General features: G+C 40.8%; 1 protein-coding gene across 31 annotated transcripts in view; it reads right to left on the bottom strand.

Annotated features, from left to right (window-relative positions):
- SLMAP (sarcolemma associated protein) overlaps nt 1–7,009 on the bottom strand; it is an 86,371-nt gene extending 79,362 nt beyond the window's left edge. For 12 of the 31 annotated variants that reach the window (XM_062008141.1, XM_062008135.1, XM_062008136.1 and 9 more), the window contains exons 1-2: nt 6,845–7,006; nt 5,271–6,714 (exon numbers count right to left, since the gene is read on the bottom strand). In XM_062008141.1, the coding sequence (XP_061864125.1) occupies nt 5,271–5,468 (198 nt within the window). In that variant the 5' untranslated portion in view covers nt 5,469–6,714; nt 6,845–7,006. Of the gene's footprint in view, nt 1–1,433; nt 1,541–5,270; nt 6,715–6,844 lie in introns of those variants that run through there. The other 19 variants (XM_062008124.1, XM_062008130.1, XM_062008131.1 and 16 more) reach the window with 6 other exon arrangements.
- Between the last annotated feature and the right edge of the window lie 5,417 nt (nt 7,010–12,426).

Genomic DNA, 12,426 nt, shown 5'->3' with positions numbered 1-12,426 from the left:
AACCAAGAGCTGCCGACCCTATAATACTCTTACAGTCACAGTCAGCATAACATTGGATAGTTCATTCAGGGTGAAAAGCACTTACATAAAAATATTAACAGGTGTACATAAGGGCTGACTGACATCACCCTCTTACCAAAAGCATCTAAGCATTGAAATGTCACCTTAGTGCATTATAGCAGATCCCAGGTCAGTCTCCTAGAAAACTTGGAATAAACATTCAGTGTTTGCAAGAGAAAGTGTCTCCTCTACAGACACTGCAGACTGCAAGCATATAACATAAAAAGTACTGAAAAATAAAACATTTCATCTGTTCTCAAAGACAACAATCATAACAGAAAGCTGAAAATATGTAATAGAGGTAAATTACATAACAGATGCTGTGTCTAACAAAGAAAATGCTACTGATACATGGGAATTTAAACATCCCTTATGTAGATCAGCATCAAATAGCCCAGAAAATCATTTGAGAATCTCTAAAGGAAAGGAGCAGAAAATATCTGCAACCCCAAAGACCATTTTTCATATCCCACTACATCCTGTAAGATACATCTACTAAAATACTTCTGAACAAACAAGATGTCTGGAGAAGATGTCCTGTACTACATGATCTTGCCAAATTCTTATCTCCACAGAACATTCCATGTTATGCTAAGTGAACAACATGTTTCCTTTTTACAAATTCTTTCTCTTCCTTCTTCCATGGTCAATGTACTTTATTCCTAGCAAAATACAGAAAGAAGAGAGAGAATCTAATTGATCAACTCTTGGTTATCAATGTATTTCTTGCATTAGTGGTCCAAAACTACATGCAGTATCCTAGATGTGGTCTAACAAGCTGCAAAGGGCTCTTCCATTCCAAGTGTAGGACTTAGCATTTGTCCTTGTTCAGATTCCTGAGGTTCCCATCTGTCCTTTGGTCAGTAGATCCCTCTGGAGGGCAGCCCTGCCCTTGAGCATATCAACTTGTTCTCCCCCACACCAACACTCTCAGAATTGGTGTCATCTTCAAACTTGACTAGAATGTACTTCATGTCCTTCAGGCCATTGATTACAATGTTAGGACAGGTCATAATATATACTTGTGCAGTATTTCGCTTGTTACCAACATCCACGTGGAGCACCAGCTATTACCCACTACCACTGAGCTTGATCCTCAAATCAGTTGTGTTTTACTCATCTAGTTGTTTGTACATCCAGACTGCAGTGCCCTAACTCAGGAGACTGTGGGAAACAGTCAAAAGCCTTGCTAAAGGCAAGGTTAATAGCCTCCTTTGCCCACAAATCTAGATATTTTGTAATATATGGCAATCGGACTCAACAGACATGATTTATCCCTGCTAAACACATACTGATCATCACCAAATTACTTTAGTCACATGTCCAGGAAACTTGTTCCATGGACTAAAACAAAGTTACCTGGTCTTTAATACCTTGGCTGCGTCTCTCCAGTTGTTCTTTTGGGGTGTTGGGTTTTAGGTTGTTTGAGGGTTTTTTTGCAGGCAGAGACATGGTTTGTTTTCTTTAAAGAAGGTGCTCCCTGCAGGAAGTGTTTTGTAACACTGTTACCTTCTGTTTTAAGCCTAGAAGCTATAAAGCACAACCTTAACAAATTTCGTTTGGTATCATGTGCACTATTTGGCTTTCAATTTACTAGTTAGCACTTCTGTAACCAAGATACTATGAATGTACCTAGTACAATTTATATCCACTTCAAATTAAATCTAAACAGCGGTATTAGCTACCACCCTAACAGAGAAACTTGTACCTACACTTTTTTTACAGTTATTAAAAATGATCAGTTATCTAGAGTCTGTTTGGTTAAGGGAAATAGTTAATTTCTCACACAGTTTCTCAGTGCTTTTGACACACTGTAGCAATAGATTCTCTATAAAAAGTACTTAAAATCGTCACTCACAGCAACCTAAGGCACTGAATAATTCCCATTTCTGAAAGCCTGGATATCTGTTGAGAACTTCAGTTTTCTACTAAAGGCTTCTACCACATCTGCCAGAAGCATTTCAGCCTGGGAGAAGTCACATACAAATTCCCAAGGGTTTTCAGCTTGCTTGTTTTCAAAAACAAACACAAAAAAACCCCCACACACTCAATTTTATGACTATTTCAATTAAGCAGCTTTTACCGAGTTTCTGTCCATATGCAGTGATAAAAGCCGAACAAACTTATTTAGATTTTCTGAACTATAGCATACTTTTGCTTTCATTCAGTTTTTGGAACACGTCAGGCTCAGCACAACATCCATTTCCTATATACCTAGTGACACAGTTTTTCAGTCATCTCTTAAAAATATTAATTTGTAACTACTAAAAGAAAAATCAATTCTCAGCATAAGCTTCTAATATTATTGCTGTACGAAAAATCCCCAAGGAAATAGTACACTGTTTATACAAACACCAAGAGAGGCATTGTCTAGAAAATATCTAGTTGTCTATAAAAGCATTACTAAGCATAGAAAAAGTCAGTACAGATATTCCCCCTCCCACCTTGATCTTACACATTTTTAGGCTTACATATTATGTTTAAATATTTTTAGAAGCAAATTCGGTTTTCAATATCTCCTTTTAACTGCTATTTACTGGTGATCTTGAAGACTCATCATACTTTTATCCTTAATAACACTGGTGTTACTTATACATTATACCCTTTGGGCACGTAACTTTTTCCATGCATAATTAAAGTGCCTTTATACAAAGTAAACATTCACATCTTTCACCTCAAAGCAATATGTCATCTTCAACTTGGTCTACTAATGTGACATTCTTCAGCTCAAGCTTATTTCTGCTTGAAAAAAAATATACTAGTTTCTTTGTCACTATTTACTGATGCTTCCTCTCTTCAGTTTCTATACCTCTTTACAAATTAGGCTGATAAAAGTCTTTACAGGCTGTATAGTAAACTGGATCACTCATATGAACAAAACTCCAAACTCTCAAGGAAAAAAAAAATTGTTAGAGTATAACTGAAAACAGCTCAAGAGGCAGCACAGAGATCAGACTGAGTGGCTGGGAATGCCAGAAAATGGTATTGTCAAAGTCTACAACTTGCAGAACTGCAGCCCCAGATCATTCATGAACTATTTCAAATTATTCGAAGGTTTCTCTCTGTTACTAAGTTAACATTAAGGCATTCCTTCATAAACCTCAGAACTGATAGAAGTCCTATATATAAGCGTCTATGAAATGTTTACAAATACTGTGTCAGAAAAAAAGTATCCAGGTTTAAATATAGGTCATTGATTAGGATAATAATATATTCCTAAATGAGATGTACTTATTACAAGTTCTGTAAACAATGATAACAAATGTTCCAACATCCAAATGTTCCAGCATAGTTATTTGGGTTTGTTTGTACTTGAAAACACCATGGAATTCTTTCAAGTAGTTTTTCTGATTCAAGATTAAGACTGTATTTACCAACATCTTCCACCTGCCTTTCCACAGCAGCACTTTGTATCTCTAATAATGTATTCTTCCCTCTCCTCCAACTGTCTCACAATTTAATACTGAGATAGCCAACTAAATGCTTAAAACATTTTTACAGTACCACAACATGTAACATGCCAAACTTACACAGTAATGTATTTCTATATATGATCTTAAACCCCCTCTTCAGTTGATTACCATGGCTCCTGATCCAGTTATCAACCTGTGCAATTTCCATCAAGACCCCCATCAAATCCTCACATGACAGTATCCCAAGAACTATCACATAACATCCACTTACTATCAAGTTGCTTTTTTAGATCACAAGTATATATTTTTTATCTGAACTAGAAAAGTCAAAGCTAACTGAAATTAAAAAAGAAAAAACCTACAGCTGATTATCTTTTAATGTCATCTGTTACTTTTCAGATCTGCTCAATGCTTGATACTTTGTCAAATGAATCATCTTTAAAAAGGCTAGGCTACTTCTAACCATAGCAAACAGGGGTCTTAAACTCTTTAAATCATGAGGAATGCTCAAAAAACCCATATGTATAATAACTTTAAACTTAAAAACAGTACAATAAATTGGAACATTTTACTTTGCTGAGTCAAATAAGAAAGGTTAAAAATTAAGCTTAAACTAGAAAGCTTAAGTGTACGAAATATTTTCAAAGTGCCCAAGAACTCACATCACTCAAAACAGAGCCAGAACACCAGACTTAATGAATACACTAATACAGATAGCAGTTTGCACAATTATGTGCAGGTAACTTAAAAGCCATGCCATAACCCAGCCTTAAGAAATTAAATGCTTGTCTTGTCTCATCATGCCCAAGTATTGCATAACACAGGATAGTTAACAATGGAAGGTTTAAGAACTTTTGACTGCGTTGTGCTGTTCCTCAAGCTGTATCACACTACTGAAAAATACTGTGTTAATTGCAGACCATATTAGTCTTAAAAAAGAAGAGCTACGCTGACCACATTTCATAGAAGAGCATGCTGCGAAGCTGAAAACCAGAGCTGATCCAGAACATACGAAGTTCTAAGGCTTAATATCAATAAATGTGAAAAAACCCCACACAGTGCTGAGCAACTGAAATATGCACTTCGTTGACTTCTTGTTGGATATTTAAAACTAACTTGACTGTCATCAAGTAAAATAACTTTACTTGTCCCAGTTCAATCCCTAGTGGACAAAACGTGCACTACAGAACCCCTAAATTCCACATGATAGTTGGCCTTCTGAGAGAATCAGTTAAGACAACACAGGATGTACTTCAAAGCCATTTTCACTAACAATGAGAACACAGGTTGTATGCCTGCTGCCAGTAACAAACTTCAGACTCAAAAACCAAAATACTCAATATTTCAAAAGGGCAAGCAGGAACAGTGCCAAACAAGCCCGGGGGGATTTTTTTTTTTAATCTGTTTTTTTGACAGTCCTCACAATATGATTTGCATGCTCAGATAAAAGAGTAGTTAATCAGTATTTGAAAAAGTGCTATTCCACCAATATATTCATAAAAGTCTACGCTTTCCTCTTTGCTTTGCCTCAAAATTACCTCTTTCCAGCAACACACATGCAAATTTACAGTGCCTATGACCATTTTCAACGGTTAGTTTTATGCAATTTTAATATTTAAAGTTTCTGCTTAGTAAGAGATATCCACTTACTGGAAAAGTAGTAATTTTAACTGTAACACAAGTCTTACCCCTTCCACATGAAACCATATTTATTACAGCAAAACCCAAGTAATCTGTAATCAACGAGCACTTACTACAAATGCACAGGTCTGTTTTTAAATATAGAAAACATCTTACCTTGCCTGTCTTGTGATCAAACCAGACAAGCGCATGGTTCCTGGACAGCACCTTACAGTCAAAAGTTGCGTTATTCTGAGCTGGCCGGCATCGAGCCACTGAGCGGCCAATCTTGACGGGCTCGTCCAGGTAGACATGACGCTCCTGAAACGGATGGGAGTTCGGGCGGCAAGTGAAGATGGCCAAGGCTGAAGGCATCGAGGACAAATTGGGGTTGCCACACCAACCAGAGATGAAGAGTGCCTCTTCTGATGCAGACTGTCCTCCACAATTTTTAACCCAAATCTCCACAGCAAATTTATATTAAAGCAGGACAAACATTATGAGAGGCCTAACAACTCATCGTTTCAGTGTGTAAACTAATTCTGGCAATAATCCAGTGAAAAAGCCCCATTATGTCTTTTAATATCAGCAGTGGCCAAAAAAAAGTCTAAAAAGTACAACTTTCAATCCATCCTCCTTTGGAAGAATAGAAACAAGCATCTGATTCCTTCAACGAGAAGCGGAGGCTCCTTGAAAGAAGGCTAGAATGTCTTAAATCCAAGTAGATGAGTCATACACGTACTTTTGTTTGTAACCTCAACTGCTTTCTTTCCCGCCCCCTTCCGTAAACAACACTGACCAAAATTCTGACCAATGCAACATGGAAGCAAGGAAAGGTTTGGGAAATGGGAATGAGGGACAACGATTAACGTCCTCTCTCAAAATGCACAGATCAGGAGTTGTAAGATGAATAAGAAGCACTCATTCCACAACAGGGATCTAGCCGTTTCACATGGCAATCCGCATCTCACCATCTTCATATACTAAATCAAAGTGGAATAGGTGGTCCTCGATTTAGGATAGAGTATGGGAACTATACAGTTTTCCTCCCTACACCAGATAAAGCTGAACTGGTCTAGAGTTTCAGGCAGCCACTCTGATAAGGAACTTGATAAGGCATAGAGCTTCAAACTCCTTCTCTCGGGAACAAACTAACGCGTGGGAAGGGTCCTTCGGGGACGGCCTACGAGGTGCACTGACAGGTTGCTCCCTGGTGGTGCCCGCGATGGCTCCAGCTAGCAGCAGCAGGCAAATGTTCCTCCGCGAGGGGTCGGCTAGCGGCGGGTCCACTGGCGGCGGGCGGGGGCGCGGGGGCCGGCAGAGGAGGGAGGCGACCAGGGGGCTGCTCCAGGAAGCGCCCGCCAGAAGCCCCCGGCGCGGGGAGCGGCGGGCCGGGCGAGGCGGCGTCCCCTCCTCTCAGCTCCTCCGCAGGTGGCTGCGCATAAGGAGGCCTCGCTCCTCAGCCCCCCGCGCTCTCCGCCCGCCGAGCGCGGCTCCGCTGGCCCGGCAACGGCCGGCCCTGCGGTGGCGGCGGCAGAGGCCTGGTAGCCGGGCCCGGACGCCTCCCGCTCCGTAGCTCTGCCTCTCAGGCAGCCGCCGACCACGAAAACTTTCCTCCGACCTGCAGAGCCGAAAACAAACCGGGTCAGATGCGTCCCTCGTCCGGGGAGGCCCCGCACCTCCCTTCAGCCCAGCGCTGCCCGGCTCCGAGGGAGCCACGGGGCACACCACGACTCCGCTCCCTTCCTTACCTTCAGCGCAGCGGCCGCCATAGTGACTGGAAACCTACCCGGTGTAACAGCCGCGGCGCTGCCGGGAGGGGCGGGGGTCGGGGGAGGCGGGGGGAGGGCAGGCGGTGGCGAGGGGAGGAGCCGTCCTCAGCGGGGCCTGACCAAAGGGAAGGCGCAACGGCCGCCTCCAGCCTCTGCGCCAGCCAGTGCGCAGGCGCCGCAAGGGGCCGCGGCGGCGCACTGCGCCCACTGAAGCTGCGGCGATGGCCGAGTTCCCGCCCCGTTGCCTCTGCCGCCCTCTTCCGGGCGCGCGGAGAGTGAAAGAGGCCGTGAGGGAGGTGGCATCGGGTCGAGCTGGGAGGGTTCGAGCAGTTGTGCGGGAGGGCGAGCGGCTTTCTGTGAAGTGGGAAAAGCAGGAGAGGGGCTGCTGCGGAAGGGCACGGCTAGGACGTGTTAGCAGGTGGTAGCGGGAGTAGGTTTCTGAGGTGAGTGAGCTCTCGGGGCCGGGTGCTGTCTTTTTCTGCTCACCTCTTCTTATCTCTGCCCTGAGGCGGAGGAAGGGAGGGAAGGAACGAGTGGGGTTCATTTGCCGTTGACTAGGGGAGCCCCGATGAGAGACTAGAGTCACACGTTATTAACAGAGCTGTCATGAGAGAGTGCACGAGTCTCTCTGACATCCTCTCGCATTCTCCGTGCTCTCCTTGGCGTTTTATCATACGAGTTTGAACATTTTGGAAGTCACGTTGTCATTTGGTGTGTCTTGGGGAACGCGAGATACCGGCCGCGTTCTGCCGGCTCTAGTTACAGGTCGGCATCTGGCGCGGAGGTGGGGGGAGGGAACTGCCGAGGTGCTGACGGCAGCACCAGGCAGGGCAAGGCGGGACAGAAGTGGGGTCACTAGTGCAGTGGTTTCCATCAGTAGGTCTTGCAGCATCGTCCAAGGTCACATTTTTCCCCGTTCTCCAGAAGCCAAGGAAAGGTTGGTGCTTTTTCAAGGTCATATCGTAAGCTAGTGTTAAACACGTCTCTCTGGTTCAAATTCATTTTAAGTCCATCATTTCCTATAAAGCAAACAAGGCGAGATTGTTTGATATGATAGATGTTGGAGTTGTGTCAGTACTATAATTAACCTGTGACAAGGTGTTAGGATTAGGAATATGGGAGGGTTCTCTGAAGCCAGAAAGACCAGGCAGCCATGGAGGAGAGAAGTGGATCTGGGCCAAGCAGTATAGCCAGCAATATATGAGGGAAATAAGCAATTATTGAGGTAAGGCAGTGCAGTGTATGAGAGAAAGGACAATTGCTCTGTAATTTTCTCTGTATCATCTGTACAGAGTCTTTCTCAAGTCTTTCTGTGACCAGCAGAGTGAAATAAAATTTTTGGAGTATCTGGGTCCTTTAACCTGCAGTTCACTACCATATTATGATATCCTGAACTCTTCTCTGTGCCCTGGAGGAATCCCATTTTGACAATCCCTTGGGAAAAGCCACGGTACATGCCAGCTGCCATTTTAATGTCTCTTGGCATTGTCAAGTAGCTCGTGTAACACAAACTTCTACCTACTTTTCAGTGAGGGTGTTAATTTGAGCCTGCCTTTTTTGCATGAGTGCCAGCTTTCAGAGAGGTTGAAAGGGGTTTCGTTATCTCTATCTTTTTTACAATTTCAAAACTTATCAGGACAGGCTCCTAGATGTAAGTTAAAAACATAGGAAGCGGTTGCAGTACATTTTTTATCCCTATTTTATGAGGTATTTGATGTTTACCAGAAAGTGCCCATCTTAGAACTGTGGAAGGCAACAGGTAGATTAAAGGAGATCAGTATAAAATGCTCAGATGCTGTACTGTGCTCAGCAGGATTAAGCAGGATGTGTAAGCTCATGCTTCATTTCAGTGAACCAACGTTTACCACACAACTGAAAGAGGCAGTGAGCTTTGGCAGCCATGTTAGGTAAGGGCAGCAAGATGCCACTTTTTCCGGACATGCTTTTTCCGGGCAGGAAGTCCATCAATATTTTGATAGCCATCATAGCTGAGGGCAAAACCAGCCCGCCCGATAGCCATCTTGGATAAGGGAATTGGAAAGGAGATTTAACTCTCACATTTGTTGCCTGAAGAGCTGGTGTCTGTTTCAGGAGAATGATATGCAGAAGAGGTAGAGTTTATGTGTGTACTTGCCAAACGTCTGGATTTTGACTTGAGTGTGTCAAAGTGCAGGAGCAATTATTGGTCTCAATGACTTCACTATGAAAAAGAAGATCTTTTGCAGAAGGAAACCTGTTGTGAATTCAAAGTGAATTGTAACTGATTAGAGGAGAAAAACACTGAGCATTGTATAGGCAACTCAGTGCCAAGTTTCTGAGAATTGTGCAATGATGATCTAAATATGGAAATAATCATATACATCAGATCAAGATTGTCAGTGCAGAGGTGTGGTGAACTGGTTGCTTAATGGGAGCTCCCGATTCAAGTGAGATTGTTACAGTTTGGATGAGTAAGGCATGCTGTATAGCAAAAGTATAGTGTCTAATGTAAAAATTAAGATGCACACTGATAAAGAAAACCAAATAAATAGATAAGAAGACAGTTGTGGTTTTCTACTGAGTTCTCATGCCTGAAACTCCTTTATCAGCAATTTACTAAATCAATTTTGCCTTGATTTTCAGCAATATGACAAGTTCTGTGTATAGTTGCAGTCTTTTAAGCTGGAACAACTATTAAAACGTGACAATCTATAAATGCATTTACTGCTACACAGGACTATGTGGAAACATAGCAAAGTTTGAACATCATATCCTAATGTATCTTCTGCAAAACAAACTTGCCTCAGAAGTACCTTCCGAAGTACATTAAGAATCAACTGAACTGTCAAAAAGTAAGGAACTATTTCAGAGCAATAAGTTCATTTTCCTGGGGCTATTGTTGTGACTAGTTGAATACTAAGACTACAAAAATGTTGTTCACGGCAATCACTGTGTGCCCACTAAAGGACTGGGGTGAGCACTAGCTGCTTAGCATGTCAGACCAACTATTTACTTATCTATAGTTGCTTTTGAGATGCAGAGACTTTTTTTCTCAAGAAAACCGGTCTCACCAGGTAAGTTAAACAAGAAGAGGCAAGATGACTGTGACGACGTGTCAGTTCTACAATTTGTTGAAATATTCTGGTTGCAAATTCTTGATACAATTCTCACTGTTCCGTGTGTGATAGTGCATATTGCTGGACAATCAGGGGACTAAATAGTGTAGTTGCAGTCTTTCAAAACAGCAATGACTCCTTTTTTGATACCTGTTTGTTTTAGGAACTTCTGAATATATATATGATAGATGTGGTCTACAAATGTGTTATCTCTCAGTGTGTTTCTGCTCACGTTAGTGTATCATGAAAACAAGATCATGTCCTCAGAATCATGTTCATTACTGGAAAACAACAACAGTTATTTGCTAATAGGTTGTTTGCTAGTTTTATGAGCACACTGAAAAAGAGCCAAATTGTCTTGGATTAATAAATATGACAGATTAACATGAAGCCTGTAATACATTTAAGAGCTGAGCTGATTTCCACTTCATTTTTAACTATGGGTTTTGCTACAAAATCTTCAAACCGTTGTATATAAACAACTTTGTAAAAGATTCTGCACAGATACAGATGTGCATGTGTCTGACCACTGACCATTGCTTCCCACGGCGGTGATCACACAAAATCCATTTTGTAAGTTTACCAAGCTCCTTAAACCTGAAGGGAAGTAAAGTTCTAGTAGGACATTACCCTACTGAAAAGCTTTGTTCAGAACCTTATTTCTCTGGTTATTAGAAAACTTACTGCAATGATCAGCCAGGATTTATTGAAGGGTGGTTACCCTTTTTTATTGTAGCAGTATCATTGTTCTGTAGTTTCATTGATCTGTTAACTGTCTGTCTGAAGAACAAATGTATTATCCTTCAGCATTAATTTTGAAAGGATAAGTAACTCAGCTGGTGTAATCCTCCCTTGTCAGGTTGATTCTTTGTTTCTCTTATTATCATTCACATCCTTTCCTGCCCCTATTTCTAGTTTGCATTAAGCTTATTAAAAGATAGTCATACCCAGTATAAAAATTAGTATTTTTCTAACATAACAGACAATTACATTAATTTGATCTACATAGTAAGCATATCTTGAATGTACTATTTAATATATACTAAATATATGCACGTTATATTCATACAATTATATATTTTTAATAAATATACTCTATATCCTATTTATATATATAATATGCATTTTATTTTGTGTTGATAGCATATTTATATGGTGTATATAAATAAGTATAACATAACATGTATACTATTAATATGATATTGTTCTAATATAGGACTAATTTTACATACAATGATTCTTCATTTCTAATTAAATTAGGTAAGTAGGTATATCTGGCATTTCCACTGCATTATCATGTCAGTACAGCACAGTCATCATGTAACCAGCTCTCAGTTGCTTTTCTGTTCATATGAGGTTGACTTTTTGAAGTGCCTCATGTTTTCAGTGGCTTTGTGAAAAATAAGAAAAAAACGTTTTTAAAATAAGTATGACATTTATGGTTGTTGTTTTAAATCTATTTCATAGTCAAGATCTAATTTTGAAATATAAATAAATTATTGCTTTAAACTGAAATCACCAGGTGGGGGTGGAAAGAGGAAGGTGAGACAAGCAGAAGATGTTTATTCATTTCTTTGGTGTCACTCAGTGGATGTGAACAGTCTGTAGTCACTCCCTGCTAAAGCTGATGGCAATTGGCCAGACAGCAGCCAACACAAGGTTTGCTGCTACCTGATAGAAAGCATCCTGCTGAGAGAGGCAGGATGGAACAGTAGAGATAGCAGCTCTCGGGTAAAGATAGAGGGTGGAAAAAGGCAAGATAGGCTGAAGTGCTGAACAGCTTTGGCACTTTAGACGCCAGCTGTCCCACTCAGGCCTAGACTAATTTTTATTCCAGCAACTAACAACACAGGGGAAGCTTTTTCTAGAAAATACTCTTGTCCAAACCCTGCCGATATTTGTATGAACAAATTGCTCTCCTTTGGCAAAATAAGACAGAGTTCATAGCGCTCTGCAAGGGCAAATTCCATGTGTGGAGCCCTGCTATTTCATGAGACTGTACTACAGTTTGTAGCAAAACATTCTTGAAGTCTGTGTTTTGTCCTGCACTAATAGGCTTCTTGAAGGAAAAAGCAGTCAGCCTCAGTTGTTCTGAATGGTACAATATTAACAATACATGTAGAATTTTTTTAGATAATTTTTCTCAAACAACTGACGTCCCTCTAAGCCAGGAAGATCGTCACATTTTATGAAAGCTAAAATGTGTTTGTAATGTGAGGTGAAACTCTTCCTAAGCAAATATTTCTGTGGTAAATGTATATCTCCAGTAGGTGACAATCCTCTTTTTCAGTATTTAAAAGATAGTGTTTCTATTCTCTAAGCTTTCCCCTGCCTAAAGATTATTTCTGAGAAGCATCAAGTGGAATGAAATTATTGTTACTGTTTGTTTAACAAAATGAGCAGAGAATATCAGCCTTACTAAGTACTTTATTCTTCTTGTTTTACTTGTATTTATATATTTTATTG

Source organism: Colius striatus, chromosome 15 (assembly GCF_028858725.1).
Source record: "Colius striatus isolate bColStr4 chromosome 15, bColStr4.1.hap1, whole genome shotgun sequence".
Lineage (NCBI taxonomy): Eukaryota > Metazoa > Chordata > Aves > Coliiformes > Coliidae > Colius > Colius striatus.
Note: the sequence above shows the minus strand (reverse complement) of the source record. Positions and strands in the feature narration are given on the sequence as shown.